The following is a 15,954-nucleotide window of genomic DNA, read 5'->3' as shown; positions in this document are numbered from 1 at the left end:
TTGGTTTTCATTACTTTGAACTGAATTCCTACAAGCTTCTTTTAAAAATTTTCTTCAAATATAATCTCAAATAAGCCAAAATACCAATAATGCATATTCAATATTCTCAAACAATTAAAACCAACATTCCAACAATACAGAACCTACCACTCTAATAAATTCAAACATCTCTATAATGGCAGAGTTCATCAGATTGTAGCGGGATCCATTGTTGAGAAATGCTTTGACTACTGGTTCAAACAAAAAACTTTTCATTATGTAGCGGTTATAAAACTCATCTTTTAATCCAATAATCTTTCTCTTAAAACGAAGAGCACCTGAAACACAGAGGCATTATTGTTCAAATTACATACCACACTTCCATATTTTAGACTTATTAAAAAAGACCTGCTTAATAAATATAATTCTTCGTGCAGTGATATGTTACTGCTTCCAGAAGCATGAACCTAAAGATAAGGACTGCAAGAGGGTTATCAGAAAAACGTACCCTAGAAGTAGTGTATGTCATTATAGAACACAAGTCTTGGAGAGCCAGAAAAACTCTGGAATTTACTAGTGACCAAAATGTACTTTACATCTAAAATAAGAGCTAAAATAGGGCTAACATATGAATTAACTTCGTACTACTTAAGATGAGAAAATTACAAATGTATCTTTTTACATACACCTTAAAAACAACAGAAAAACCATTGTTTTATTAGGGCAATCCACTGTATAATTTGATCATTATTTTTGGACACTCTTACTACTTTGCATTAGAGTTCTGGGTTTACGTTGATTGGTTTGTGGATTGTTGAGAGAACTACTATAAACCCACAAAACTCTGCAAGACCCAAAACTTGCCTTCCCATAGTGTAGAAATAAATTTAGAGGATGTTGTGTTTAAAATGTGGTCCTCTATGCTTATTGCAGCGAGTATGCTTTTTAATTTTTTTTCCTAATTTTCCTTTTTACAATTAATTAGGCTTTAACTTACAGATTAAAAGGTATATTTACATCTTGAGGTATGGGGAGTTACTTAGTCACCATTCGTCAAGATCCAAATATACTCGACAGCTAGACAAAGCCCTCTTTACCTACATGGAGTTTGTCAGTAAGTTAATGCCCCACTTATTGTAAACAGTTCAAAAAAGCATACTCACTTCATGCAGTCACATCGTCTTCGGTTGGCAAGATTAAATATTGTGTTTGTATTTTGGTTTCTTTGGAGATCATGGAAGTGGCTCGTTAAATTGCCAATTTGTTATTAATCAAGTCCTTCATGAGCAGGTAGCCAGGCAACCATGGTGACACGGTTTCTGGGTGGGAAGGCAGAGGAGTAAAGCAGCTCAATGTTTCTTTAGTTGGCAGAAAAGAGGTCCACAAGTGAATGCCCAATTAGGTACAGCTGGCTATAAACTGCCTTAACAATGCAACTTATTTAAGAGTGTCTCTTTCTAAAGTGACACTCTGGGCAGGGAGTTTCAAAATAATTTATAGAATAGTAATTGCATTTTTTCAAACTCTACTGAATTATTTTCAAATACATAACCATGGTCAAATAAGACATTTTAAACAGTAAGAGGCACCTGTGTGTTAAGTCAAAGTCTAACAAGGGTTTATCTTCCCAAAACAGTGATTTTAGAGTTTGGTGTTTTGTAATGTCACTTGACGAAGTAACTAATGAGGCAGTTCCATTTGTTAGAAATCAATACTTCAGAGCTCAGGCCAAATCTGAAGTTTTTAGTAATTAAGGCAAGAGCTGTTATTTTAAGAGCTGGTACTCCAACTATGCAGGCTTCGTGGAGACTTGTGTCCTACCACAACACACACTAGCTGAACCCTGTGGGCCGCATCCAGTTCCCAGGTAAGTGAAAACAAACTCCCTTCCTAGAATTCACTAAGACCAAGGTATGCGGTGGCATCACTATCTCCTCCAGAGCAGTTCTGTCCAGAAACTGCCAGTGTAGACCGAGATGGTTCTAACGGTCTTTGTTTTGCTCCTCATTCCGCAAATTTGCCCCTATTTATTTACATCCAGAACTGGGTTATTTCCATTCAAATCCCTCTCCAAAGAAACCTGCATCAAGAATAGCCAACCACTACTTGCTGCTGAATAAAAGTTGCTTTCAAAAATTTACCAGCGAGCTCTCTGAAGGCCAACTGCTCAAAGGAAATTAGAGAAAGCTTGTGGGATAGGTCACATTGGCAGAACTGTAGGACTTCCAATGTAAAGTGCACTCTGCTTCCCTTCTTATCTCTAACCTTCATTAACATGTCAGGAATCTCTGGTGCTTTGTTTCAATCATCTCTAAAACAAATAATTCATCTTTACATTAACACAACATGAGATTTCATGTCACAAGTTGAGACTTTTTGCCTCATACGTAACTTATGATGGCGGAATAAAAGCATCTACAATAAAATTTTCCTTTATTTCATTCCTGTCATGGATTTCCAGATTTTTAACAAAAGACTAGACAACATGAATCAGTGAAAGGCCAAGGAAAGAAATAAGACTGCTAAAACTGGCATATGTATGTATCTAAGCTTATAAAGACCTACATTTTGAAAGGATTGCTGGTCTCACCTGTGGACCTGATTTGTTGTCTTTCAATAGGATAAAAGCATTCTAATAAGCATCAGATATAAAAAATGAGACGTTCTGTAAGTCCCCAAACTGTTTAGATTTAACCACTCATCTTTTTTCCTTACAACTGGGCATCTAAACTTACTTATGAAACCCTCCCTTAAACACTGTACCTAACATTTTCAGTGTATAATCTTAGAAGACTGAAAATATCCTAAATCTCCCACTTAGCTCTTTTAAAAATACTTGATCAAAAACTCTCTTACAGTCAGTCCTAGAGTGCTCATTCCTAATGACTGGCATCTTCTTCCACAAACTACTCATGTTCTCAATCTGGGAAGACAGCCACATAGAATCATTTAAGAGTCAGCATTTTCCAAACTGGGTTATCGTTAAACCAAACAATAATAAAACGTAACTAAAATTGTGCTAACATGCTTAGTTTCCTACAATATAAACCTTCCTTATAAAGTATACTTCATAGTTGTCATTAAATTGTTGAGAAAATTTCTTTGTAATACTGCAAGCAAAATAACGAGATGAACTGAACTGAAAAGCCTTTTCCTCTCCTGCACTCTCCTACTGGATTCGTGTGTTCTCCCTACACCAAACCATTACCACGCAGCGCGTTTCCCACATCTGTATGTCAGCCGTGCTTTCAACCAAGAAGGTCACGTTCTCCCACGACCAAGACAACCCAATTTACCTCTCTTGTGAAATTTTCCTGATCTGACTCATTCATGTAGGAATTATCGCCACTATGCTTCCAAACACACCTCAATATAGGACTTTTGACATTTTGATTTTTCCATGACTACCTCCTCCTAATGAACTCAAAACCCCTTGATAGCTGAGTCTGGGTCTTAATGGTCTGTGTTTTCCTTGTAATTTCCGGTATCTAGCATCTTCATCAAATCTAAGATGCCCCTGACTGCAAAAAACTTTCTCTACCACTAAAAAAAACCAAACAGATCAATTACAATGACATGCCATTAATGTAAGACTCACCTTGATCTGAGAGACGATAAATGTCTAAAATGCAGAGTTTAGCAATAATCGCGCCTCGGATAAACCTCATCGGCTACGATACTGCTTAAAACTGATAAAATATGGTAGCATGTGTTTAATACATTTATCGAAATAAAACTGATTAACTTACTCGTTTAGTTTTTCCATTCTGTCCTAACCTCCCTTTCCCACACTTGAACAAAAACTGTGTGCTGACATGAAAGAAATGTTACGAACTCCCTCTCAACATGGGGCTCTCTTTTGCTGTAGTAGGTATATAAGGAAAATGAATATGAGCTTAAAAGCTCTTCTTTTGCAAATGCTAAGCTCATGGATATTAATATAGTAGAACCAAATAATCCATTTATTTTTGCTGTCCTTAGTAGTCTAGGTTAATGCCACAAAATGCTCCCTGTTACTTTTGGCTGAAAAAGATTACTAAGGTAACATCAGAGTTCCTGGACAAGCAACAGAGAAGTAACTGCACTAAATATCTGAAAGTTGGCAAATGAAAATATACCGTGAAGACATGTATTCTCAGTCCATCCCACAGTGTGTACATTAGCCAGAAAAACTAAGGCAACTATAACTGTTACCCTGATGGAAAGTTTAATGATTTTAGAAGGATACCTATTTCTAATATTAAAGGTAAAATACTGTAGGGCAAATCAACATCAGAAACATCCTTATAAACCATGTTTTTATAATTTTAGGATATTAGCAAAAATGGACATATATGGTTCAGGCCTCTGAAGAGTGAATGACTGTGATGCCGTCCAACAACCCAACTTACCTACAGAAACCAAAAGACAGAAGTTACCAGCAGACATATTTTATTGCGCCTCTAAGGGACCCCCAAACTGGATCTGTCGACTTGCCAAAGAAGGCCGGCTGCTGTGCTCAAGAATATTCTTAAATAACCTATTTCCAATTCTGAAACATGTTTTACTTCAACAAACTAGGGCCTTAAGAACACAGTTAATTTTTGAAACGAACACATAACTAAGAACAGATCTGTTGCTCTAAGAGTTGACAAACTTTACCCATAAATATGGTTTACATGTACACATTTTAGGCTTCATAGGCCACATATGGCCTCTACTTGTTTTTTGTATTTTTTTTAAACAACCCTTTAAGAAACGTAAAAACTACTTTTCAGCTTGCAGGTCGTGTAAAGAGCGCAGGGTAGATCTGGTCACTTCTAAAGTTTGGCACCCTTGCTCTTAAAATATCTGAGGTAACAAAATGTTTTATGTCAAATGTATCTCAATAGGGTGGAGAAAAAATCCTTGTGCAATTAATGAATGGACCATCTACAGACACCTGTGCTGGGCATTCTAACTCCCAATGTGTTTTAGCAACTCAGTGCCATTAGCTATAGATTTTCCAAATTACAGAAATGTTCTTCATGATTTAATAAGATTCACAAGAATTCCTAATTTGTAATGAGGAAGGCAGTACTAAAAAAGTAAGTGAGGTAAAATGACCTTAGGTGCCATTTTAATAGTGGAATAGAATACTTTAACATATTTTGTGGATACACACTGAGCCCTTTGCTGTATGTGGGGAAAGATGCAAATGAGGAAAATTATCTCCAACTCTGGCAAAACTACATAATTGGTGTAGTTTCCTGTTAGAATCTAGGTCTCCTTGACCTGAAATCAGTGATCTTTTCTTCTCAGGTAATAAGACCCAAAGGTACCAACAACATGATAAGATAGAGATAATAATTCTATCGGAAGCAACACTTACATAATGCCAAGAAAGCATGCTTGGAGGCCATAAGAACCAGCACTCTCCGGAGGATGTCCTTATTAATAATGTAGTTCTTTATGTGGTAGGTATGGTGCTCCACACAAAATGTTAACAATTCCAGTACAAGTGCCAACAACTGGGCAGTCTGAAAATCATCTAAAAACAAAACACAATTTAATGACTAATACTCTTTCCCTTTCTAAATTTAAGTATCCAAATTCCAACCAAGTAAAATCCTTTCTGTTGACCCAAAATTTTAAACTTAAGGAAAGGGGAACAAACACTGAATCCCTACCATGTGCCCCAAGAACTATGCTTTACATTTTCTTAACTCTGACAAATTAGTTTCATAAAACCCAAGTCTGAATAATAAGGCAGAGCTGGGACACAAATCTATTAGATCTGCCTTATTCCCAAGTGCAAAAATGTTCTACCGTGTCTTAACACAGCCCTCATAAGATGTACACACAGCGCAGGAGATCCGGAAAGATCCCATCTGGTCTCTGGTGGAATTACTCTCTCTGCTCTTAGAATTCCAGTGTCCTTTATTATACAGAATGAATCCACACTGGATTATAATTATTGGCTTACTTTTCTTCCTCACCAGGCAGCAAGCCTCTGGAAGTATTGTACTCACTTTTTTATTCCCCCCATTTAGCCCCTAAAGATTACAGCACAGTACTTTCCAGACAATGGGGGTTTTTTTTGTTTTTTAATAAACGTTTGAAGAACTAAATATACGTGTTTGGAAAGGAGCCTCAAGCTTTACCTAATATGAATAAAGTAGACAGGAAAAATGAGTATCACGTTTCCAAGACGTGATTCTAGATCACAAAAAAGGGTAAATTTAACATTTACTTTCTAAGTGCTGTACTGATAATTCATATGGCAAAATAATATTCTTGAAATGTCAATAGATTTCCCATTGAAGACCCTAAAACTACCTTCTGAATTAAACACACACTATGCAAGCTAAAGCTAAAGGAATAAAATGCAGAAATAAGAATAATCCTTAACCTATGAATAATCCTCAATGCAAAAAAAAAAAGGTTAACAGTAAGCAGCTTTGCTCTACACTTCTGGAGTACAAATAACTTAAAATTTTTTCACAATTACTTCCATTTATTTAGCCTATGTAAATACTGCTTTAACAGAAAATTGTTTTTAAATTCTAAAAGCAACAATTATCTCCATGTTTACATTTTTTCTCCCAATTATAGCACTTTAAATTCTACCTTGAACACCTTTTTTTAAAATATATTATTACACCTCTGTGTTAACCAAATCAACTCTGAGTTTTAGAATTCAAGAACAAAGAACCTTACTACCAACCTGCAATATCTTACCTTTGCTAGGTTTATCTTCTGTTGTATTTGCCAGTAAGGGAGCAGTGAGGACATGCATACAGTGCTTGTAAAAGAAACCCAGAAATTCAGTCTTCTCTGTTTTCTAAGGAATCAAAAACACTTCCATGAATTTTAACTGCATTGGTTCCTACCAGTAATAAACAACATACTAGTATGAAAAAGAGAAAAATGCCCGTGGCTTACATTGGCAGTAGCTAACATGTTTTCTGGGTCAACTAAAGTTCGAAGCAGGCCCATAAGTTGGACTGCTCCTCCAAGTTCAGGGTCTGTATCACAAATCATATGTTCTATAATGAGGTTGATGAGCAAAATATCCTGGTGAGAAAAGTACACACAAAAAGGATCACTTACTATGAGAATGGAAAAGCACATACTATGACATGTTACAGCATTATACCTAGCTCTAGCTGTCTTGTTAACTGCAATCAAAATGAAACGACCAACTTCTTTAATAGGATGTGTGGCAGTGTTTCCCTCAAGTGTGGTACAGACCCATTTACTCTTAAGTAATACAGAAAAGAACGTTTCTTTCTCTACTATCTTCAAGTTCCTTTGATTAAAGCAAAAACTAGCTTTGTTCGGTGCTAATCTTCACACCTCTTGAGAACAAAATCTCCCTTCTGAAGAAAGCTAACGGACCTTCAGTTTAATAGAATATTTAGCTAGAATTTACACCATTGTTCTACTTTCACTGCATTTCTATAGAGTCCTTCTATTTCTGGCATGGCAAATAAGATCTGTATCTGTTCTCCATTTATGGAAATGATACAGAGTTTCCATTTAAAGTAAATTTAATTGGTACCCAAATGTGTGAAATGAGGGGCAACAAGATTATGGTACTTAGCACAGAGAACAAATCTGTTACATAGATGCCAAATGTCATTGAAAATTGATTACTAGTTTTCCTGAGGCTCTGTGACTGGTGTTCCTGACCCAAGGAGTAACTACAAACAGAAAGGGATGCAGTGAGGAAATCTCTGTCTGTATATGCAGTGGTAGGATGGACCTAAAGGTTGAGACTGGGAATCCAGAGGCCTACTGCATGTGAGCGAAGTACATCACTGTGTGTGCAACTAGTGGATTTCAGGGCCAGCAAGACTAGCCTTTATTTTAAATTAATACCGGTATTTTGGTTTTCTGGAGAAGACTATTTTATTAAAGAAAAACGTGACCTAATATTCAACAGTTCAAACTGGTACTTTGCCACACTTATCCTGGCCATTAAAAAAACAAAACACCCAAAAACCTTAAATACAGAAGTTACTAGGCATTCCACTTCACTTTGACATAACACATTAAGATTTTCTTAAAGGCAGAAGTCTATTTTCTCATTTTGTAAAAATACAATAGGAACTGTGCATAGCTTTTTTTTTTTTTTCCTAAGAGGAATCCCCCCCTCCCCTTTTAAGATGCAGTTGAGGGCAAAATATATCAGTTTATTCTTAAAAGTTACTTTTAAGATTTTGGGGGAAGGAGGAAAAAAAATCGGTATCATTGGTTTAATGTTCTACAACAGAAGAGCACACACATCTGGGGCTGCTGCATATGCCACGTACCATAAACGCCAGGAGCACCCTTCACATTATCAGGAAAGATTCCCTCACTTACTTTAAAACTGACGTGTGTGTATGAACAAGACAACAGCTTGTTCCTTATGGTTAGGCAGTAAAGAAAGTACCCTAAACACTTTTCCAAGGGACTGTGTTTCATTCCTTCATTCTTGGTGATTTTGAGAATCTATCCCTAGCAAAGTCAATGTTTTCCTAGGGAAGTTACTTATAATTCCACATATAGAACAACTTATTGATTAAATGATTAAAACAAGACAACGTCTCAAGTTAATGACAGAATTAAGAAACGTGATCTCAGAAACTTAAAAAGACACAAGTTGAGCATTAACAACTGCTGTAAGACACAATCTGTAAACTGAGATAGGAGCCAATTTAGGGAAAATAAGCCATTTGACATTCTGGCTACACTTTCCCCAAATATCAGCTATTTAAATCTTAAAAAATAAATAATAAATACAGTTATAGCTCCCCATGTATAAATACTTACTGTTAGTGCAAATAATATTTACCTTGTTGGTTATTTTTTGCTCTGTTAACTTCTTACTTACATCATCATTCTGTTGTGCCTCCTGCATGACAAACTCTCGTACCATGGATGGATTATATTCAACCAAGTATGAGAATATATCAGTAGCAGCACTTCGCACCTGTGTATCATCCATGCCCTGCAGATAAAAAGCACTTATTTCTCCTATAATTATAAAAATACGGACCTTATAGCTATGTAAATCCAAAATCTAACAAATTATAAGAAAACAGTGCAGTAAGAGAGGTCAAGGAAGTCTGGCATATAAAACTTGTTCAGTGAATAAAGTTACTTTCTTTTATTCTTGTTTACTTCCCTTAACATTTCAACAGGATGCAAAATTCACAATTTATTATTAAAAGTATGGAAAATCCCTCTGAATATTCTTTCAGTAATGTGTAAGAACTCTCTAATATACTAGAATTTTACAGCTTTTTTACTTTATGTAATACACAGCTCATATTAAATACTGGCTATAGTCAAACACTTCCACTGCACGTTATATAAAAATATACTTTTGTGCATTAAAAATATAATGGTAATTGGGGCGCCCAGCTGGCTCGTACAGTTAAGTGGCTGACTTTGGCTCAGGTCACAATCTCAGGGTCCTGGCTCAGCAGGGAGTCTGCTTTTCCCTCTCCCTCTGTGCCCCTCCCCCTGTTCATGCTCTCTATCAAATAACTAAAATCTTAAAAAATAAAAATTAAAAAATTAAAAATATGTAATGGTAGGGCGCCTGGGTGGCTCAGTCGGTTGAGCGACTGCCTTCGGCTCAGGTCATGATCCTGGAGTCCCGGGATCGAGTCCCGCATCGGGCTCCCTGCTTGGCAGGGAGTCTGCTTCTCCCTCTGACCCTCCTCCCTCTCGTGCTCTCTGTCTCTCATTCTCTCTCACAAAAAAAAAAAAAAAAAATATGTAATGGTAATTAAATATTAGGAGAAACAAACTTACAAGGATGACTTCTAAAGCTGGTAATATGCCCATATTTGACAAAGTCTTGAAAAAAGCATCTCTGTTTTGAGGTTGTAGCGTTTGGGAAAACGCACAAAATTCTTTTAGAAAGTTAACCTAAAATAAGGAAAAGGACAGGTGAATATATTAAAGATCTGTTGTTTTAGCTTTGTGCCTTTCCTAAGTATCAAATTTCTTACCAATTCCTGTCTTTTTTCCTCATCTGTTGCTTCATCTGTTAGTTGTGCAAACAAATCTGTCAGAAATTTTTCATCCTCCTGTTAAATCAAAGGATAAATTTATGCTAATGGTAAGAGTATATTAAAACATAATTTTCAGATACTATAGAATATAAATTGCACTAACTGGAAAAAGGAAAGATGGTACTGGCAATGGTGTTTTTTTTTTAAAAGAGAGAAGAAATAACCAAACTATTAAAGAATAAACTGGGGATTTATATAGGAAGATTATTCTTTATATTTTGGCAAGGCCTGATTTCCTAAGTTTATTTAAGGGCCACACTGTGAGTGTAGTAGGCTTTGTGGACCATATGGTTCTACCACAACTATTCAGCTCTGTTATTACAGTAGAAAATAGCCATAGACAATATGCAAATGAATGTGGCTATGTTCAAATAAAACTTTATTTATAAAAACAGATATGGGCCATAGTTTGCAAACCCCTCATTTACAGAGTTTTAAAATCTTACCTTTAGAGGTTAAGGTTCTACAACCTCTCAAACGAAGGTGAAAATTAAGATAAAGCTTTCATGTTTTAAAGACACAGAAAATGATTCAGTTATTTAAAAAGGTAAATGCAGAGCTTTAAAAGAAACACTTATTATCGGACGATATCCCATACAGACACACAGAATTTAATATGCATTATTTCAAAAAAGATTAAAGAGGTTCTCTCCTAGGATACTAATCTGGGTAAGTCAGTACAGAACTTGGAAAGAACCTCAGATGTTATCTTACCTCATTTTATAATTGAGACAGATTAAGAAATTTACCCAAAGACCAACCACAGGAGGTGGCAGAGACCTTCCTGATAACCTGTTCAAAATTTTTTCCATCACTATTTTTAACTAAGACGGTGTTATACTTTAATTCCATACTATCTCAGCTAATACTAGATTCAGCACTACTTCAGCCCTACGGACATGCCTAAGTCTAAATATATCTACATATGTATAAGTGTATGTATATGTAATCTCCCATTAGATTATAAACTCCATATTCACTGTTGCAGATTCTTAGGAAATACTTTCTGTGATATTAAATTGGTTATTCCTACTTTTACTTTTTCTAAAATGTACAAAACATGCCATACTTCAGATGGCATGTAACTTCAAGATGCAGCCCTGATCTAATATATCCCACCAACTGGAAATCAAATGATGGTCTCTGAACTGCTGCATTTGGGGGTACAGAAGTTGAGAGAATAAAAATGTTTAAGAAAAAAAAAAAAGGAATGTTTAATAGTATTATGTACAGAGCAGTTAATAGTAAAGGGAGGGTATGACTGGGTACACAAGGGGAGTAAGAACCTGCTTTAAATTATAGCTCAATCACCCGTTGTCACAAAATTTCTAAAATTCTCTTTCCTTCATAGCAACACTCTGGATATAAGTATTTGTATCAAGAGCAACAGAACTACAGCATTGGCAGCCAGGCTTTTACAAAGCATAATGTCAGGAGATAAAGACTTAACAACCTGAAATTATTCATACTTAATGAGTAAAACTGGCATTTCACAGGTACGAAGACAAGACACACAAGTGACAAATCCCTGCATTAACAAAATGAGAATCATGTGGAGCTAAAGGACATGAGCTCCATGGAGCTAAAGATGCACTCAGGACTATCCAAGGAAACCAGAAATCAAAAGTGGACCAGAACAGGCTCTACTAGGCAGTCAGTAAAAAGGAGATTCTTATCAAAGAACAAATAAAAATTGGTACCGAAACCTTCTCCCTCCTCCATTATCGATCATAATACACTGTACAGAGATTACTATTGTCCTTACCAGACTGTATTGCCTATGTTATTTGTCTACATGTCTGTTGTAAATGAATGGGAAGCACATCAAATTGGTCAACATGAACTGGAATTATTCCCAGCTCCAGGACAGCAGTGTAGGTAAAACTGATTTTTCTATTTGAATTCATGTTTTGTTTAAGATGTCAAAGGTAGGGACTCTGAAAATACAGTAATTTTCTTTTTTTTTTTTTTTTAAAGATTTTATTTATTTATTTACTTGAGAGAGAGAGAGAAACAGCATGAGAGGGGATAGGGTCAGAGGGAGAAGCAGGCTCCTCGCCGAGCTGGGAGCCCGATGCAGGACTCGATCCCGGGACTCCAGAATCATGACCTGAGCCGAAGGCAGTCGCTTAACCAACTGAGCCACCCAGGCGCCCAAAATACAGTAATTTTCTAAAAAGGAATAACCATACAAATTAAACTTACTACTTTATTATGTGCTACCAAACAGCTCTTACTGACATTTGCCTCCTTTCTTTATTTAACAAATCCAGGTTTCAAATAATTATTTGTAGATCTGAGGAAAGGTCTTAAGTCTTCCAAGTCCTATCATCTATGTGTTACTCTTCCAGTATCATGGGCATCAAAGAAACAAAAAACAGGGGAGGTGTGCAACTCACAAATCTTTATACCACACAAACTTTAAAGTTCAGTTTCGGTTAGAACAGACTAATTCCTACACTATGGGATAATATACTGAGAGGTTCTCTGACTTTGGGGTTCTACATATGTAGATTACTGGCCAGCTCTCACAGATTTTGATTTCTGTGTTTTGTGCAGAATCCAGGAAATGTTACACCCTAGGCAATTCTGACGCAAGCACCCTAAAACACCAGACCTGAGAGACTGGGCATACTGTAGAAAGAAAATCTGGAGTTTAATAGAGCAGTTATTAATAGATACTTTAAAATAATGCTCAGGGTGCTTGGATGGCTCAGTCGGTTAAGGGTCTGACTCTTGATTTTGGCTTAGGTCATGATCTCAGGGTTGCGAGATTGAGCCTGCATTGAGCTCCACATCGGGCTCCGTGCTGGACGTGGAGCCTGCTTAAGATTCTCTCTCCCTCTGCCCCTCCCCCCACCTCCACTCACACCACCTGCATGCTCTAAAAAAAAAAAAAAATACTCAAGTCTTGCATCATGTTCATGCATGTTCTTCTTTAATCTTCAGATGACTTTATAGGGTTGATAACATCACCATCCTTCAAATGCGGGAACTGAAGCTTTAAGAGGTTAAGAAAGTTGCCCAAGTAGCCCACGGCTATTAAGGGACAGGTGGAGCTCTAACTCATATTCAGATCCAACTTCCCCATACTCTCATCTGGTACAAAAGCATGCCTTTTGGTGAGGAAACCTGCAACTATAATTTCCCAATATCTGCTATATTCCCTTGACCCTAACACTAGGCCTTTAATACATAATGATCTGATAGTGCTACCAATTCTACCGAATTTATATTCTATATTTAATGACATACTTCTTGGCTTCTTCATTTTCTCTTTGAATCTATTCTATGCATAACTGACAGATTAATATACCTAAAATTCTACATTCAATCATTTTGTTAAGACCATTCATTCCCCTGTAATTTCTTCAAGCTAGACTTCATCACATTTACGTTCCCTAATGGAAACATAACAACCTTCTGGTCCCACAGTATTATGTATTATAACCTTTTCTAATATCACCCAAATACATACCTTTAGACAAAAATCAAAACTCAATTTAGGTGTTTAAAAGGAAAAGGAAATTGCTTCTGCTAAATCAATTAACAGTTTAAATGGTATCAATCAAGAAGGTATCTTTGTAAGTAGGAAAAAAAATTATCTAACTCACCTGTAACATACCAACAATTTCTACCTTATTGAAAAAGATAAAGGAGTGAAGTGTTGATAACATATTTTCTTCAAAGACTGAAGGTGTAGGTAGAACCATATCTTGGATATACTGAACTCTGTATGTCTGATGAATTTTTTGTTTCAGCTCAGGATCTGATATGGGAATCACTTCTTTAAACTTGGCTGTTTTTGTTAGAAATTCTCTGTGTTTTCGTGGTTGTGATAAAGCAGGATCATATTCTAAGCATCCAATGACGTCCATTATACATTCCTCAGAGAACATAACTTCAAAAAGAGCAGTTCGATTCAAGAGGAAGATGCCTTTGATAATTTCATACAAGTGGTGCAGTCCTTCAATATTTTCCAAATCCTCACACACATGAAAAAGCTCTAAGAGCTTTTTAATATAACCCTCATTTTCCAGTGCTAGTGCAAGTTTTTCACGACGCAGGGGGGAAGGTAAAGATGATGCCACAAGTTCTGCAATTTCCTCAAGGCGACTTAATTCACAAGATGGCAATTCTAAACCTGGTGATGACATATCATCAAAACGCTCCTCTTCAGATTCATCTACAAGGTCCTGAGTGATGTCCACTGAAGGGTCCTTTCCTTGAACCTATTAAATAAGATTTATGATAGCTGACAGAATATAATCAAGCAAATCTAAATGATATTCTTAGATGAATACAAGAGATGTTATAAGAATCCTAGCATCATATTCCAGGACAGCCACCACCAAACCCTTCAAAGTTTAAGTAAAATTCAAATAAATATCAAACATCATAATGTGATCACAGAAAATACAGGTTAATTGTAAGCAACAAGGAATATTTTAACATCAATTCCAGAAAGCAAGGGCCAAAGAATATGTACAAACTAGTTCTGGACCAAAGTGGGTCACCGATGTGCTGTAAATGCTGGTTGGTGGCCCAAAAATATGAATAATAAAACTGTGGAAAACAAGTGTACTCACACAAAAATGAAACCATATAAAAAGTGACTGCAACATACATGTAGCAGAGCATAATGCGGTAGATCCCCCAAGAGTATCTACTAAAAGCAAACAAACCATGGAAGTTTTCCTTTCTATTCACCCAAACCTGTAGCTTTCATGACATAACTTAGAAGTTTTCACAAATACATTTTGCGATAAAAGAATATTTTCACCCAAAGTCAAGGACTTACTTGAAATAAAATGAGTTTTGCTATCTTGGCCCTATAATTTGAGACACCCTCACTAAAGCAGGCCAAGTTGAATGGTAATGAAATGGAAAAATCAGACCTTATATGAAATGGCCAAGAAACTTAAATTGCTTAGCATGGTTAAGAGAGACTGTTAATGGATACTGGAAGGGAAGAAGGCCTGGAATAGGTCTTGAAATATGTTGCAAGTTGATATCATCTTGACCTTAACCCAGTGGGCAGTAACCACTGAAAGGCAGCTAGGCACATTCCAGATTGTACCCGGCATGGTCTCAAGTTGGCTCTGGATTTGTTAACGACATAAATTCTCAATATAGCTTTAGATTCCTGGAACTCAAACTACGGCTTTACCTAAAGAAATGTGCTAGCATTTGATTAAAAAGCCCAATGTAAAGGGACAAGAGCCCTTACTGTAATGAAAATGCTATCTTTTTGAGTTTATTAGCAAATATGAAGGCTAAGAAGGTCATCAAAAAGGACTGTGGTTAGGATTTTCTTAGAATCTGATCTGCTCAGGGAATTAAGGTGGAATTGTAATGATTTGACAAATATGTTTCAGGCTTACTAAATGGAGCAATGGAAGAATGAAAACAAAAGAAAGGTAGAATAAGCTAGAAGAGAGAGTCTTCCTTAAGAGAAAGGGTAAGTCTTAGCAGTCTGGACAGATACGAAGAAAATGAGAATGTGAAGGCCATGAAAGGTCTATAAGAAAAAAGAGATACACCCAGACCTAATAACTACTGTCAAGGAAAATACTAGAAAATGGAGACTTTTTGCTGTTTCTACATCAAAAAATGATGAGTAGGGTTCAAGAAACAGAAAGACATGTAAGATCTCAAAGAGCAAAATATAATGAATTCTCTAGAACAAGCCAGGATCTAGAAATTGGTAAGTACAGACAGGATCATGAAATACTGGTAGAAAACACCACCTTGAATATAAAGTATGCACAAGCTGAAGGGGAAGATTAGAAAATAATAAAATAGCCAGTGATTCCTAGGAAAGTTACTCCAGAGAAAGTATAGAAGTATACTACCCGTGCCCCAAGTGTAAATGAAGAAGTACAGACTAAGGAAAAGTAAAGATTCAACAATTTATTAAAGGAGAGCCAGGCCTGACAGCAAT

General features: G+C 36.3%; 1 protein-coding gene across 2 annotated transcripts in view; it reads right to left on the bottom strand.

The window, feature by feature from the left end:
• The window catches only part of PPP4R3A (protein phosphatase 4 regulatory subunit 3A), a 37,935-nt gene that overhangs the window by 4,886 nt on the left and 17,095 nt on the right, over positions 1–15,954 (bottom strand). The window contains exons 4-11 of one of the 2 annotated variants that reach the window (XM_034992951.1): positions 13,625–14,242; positions 9,948–10,025; positions 9,748–9,864; positions 8,780–8,935; positions 6,883–7,014; positions 6,679–6,781; positions 5,330–5,488; positions 148–317 (exon numbers count right to left, since the gene is read on the bottom strand). In XM_034992951.1, coding sequence (XP_034848842.1) covers positions 148–317; positions 5,330–5,488; positions 6,679–6,781; positions 6,883–7,014; positions 8,780–8,935; positions 9,748–9,864; positions 9,948–10,025; positions 13,625–14,242 — 1,533 coding nt within the window. The remainder of the gene's footprint in view (positions 1–147; positions 318–5,329; positions 5,489–6,678; positions 6,782–6,882; positions 7,015–8,779; positions 8,936–9,747; positions 9,865–9,947; positions 10,026–13,624; positions 14,243–15,954) is intronic. The other variant, XM_034992952.1, reaches the window with a different exon arrangement.

The sequence above is a fragment of the Mirounga leonina genome, unplaced genomic scaffold (assembly GCF_011800145.1).
Source record: "Mirounga leonina isolate KUSES-001 unplaced genomic scaffold, KU_Mleo_1.0 Mir_82, whole genome shotgun sequence".
In the NCBI taxonomy this organism is placed as follows: domain Eukaryota; kingdom Metazoa; phylum Chordata; class Mammalia; order Carnivora; family Phocidae; genus Mirounga; species Mirounga leonina.
Note: the sequence above shows the minus strand (reverse complement) of the source record. Positions and strands in the feature narration are given on the sequence as shown.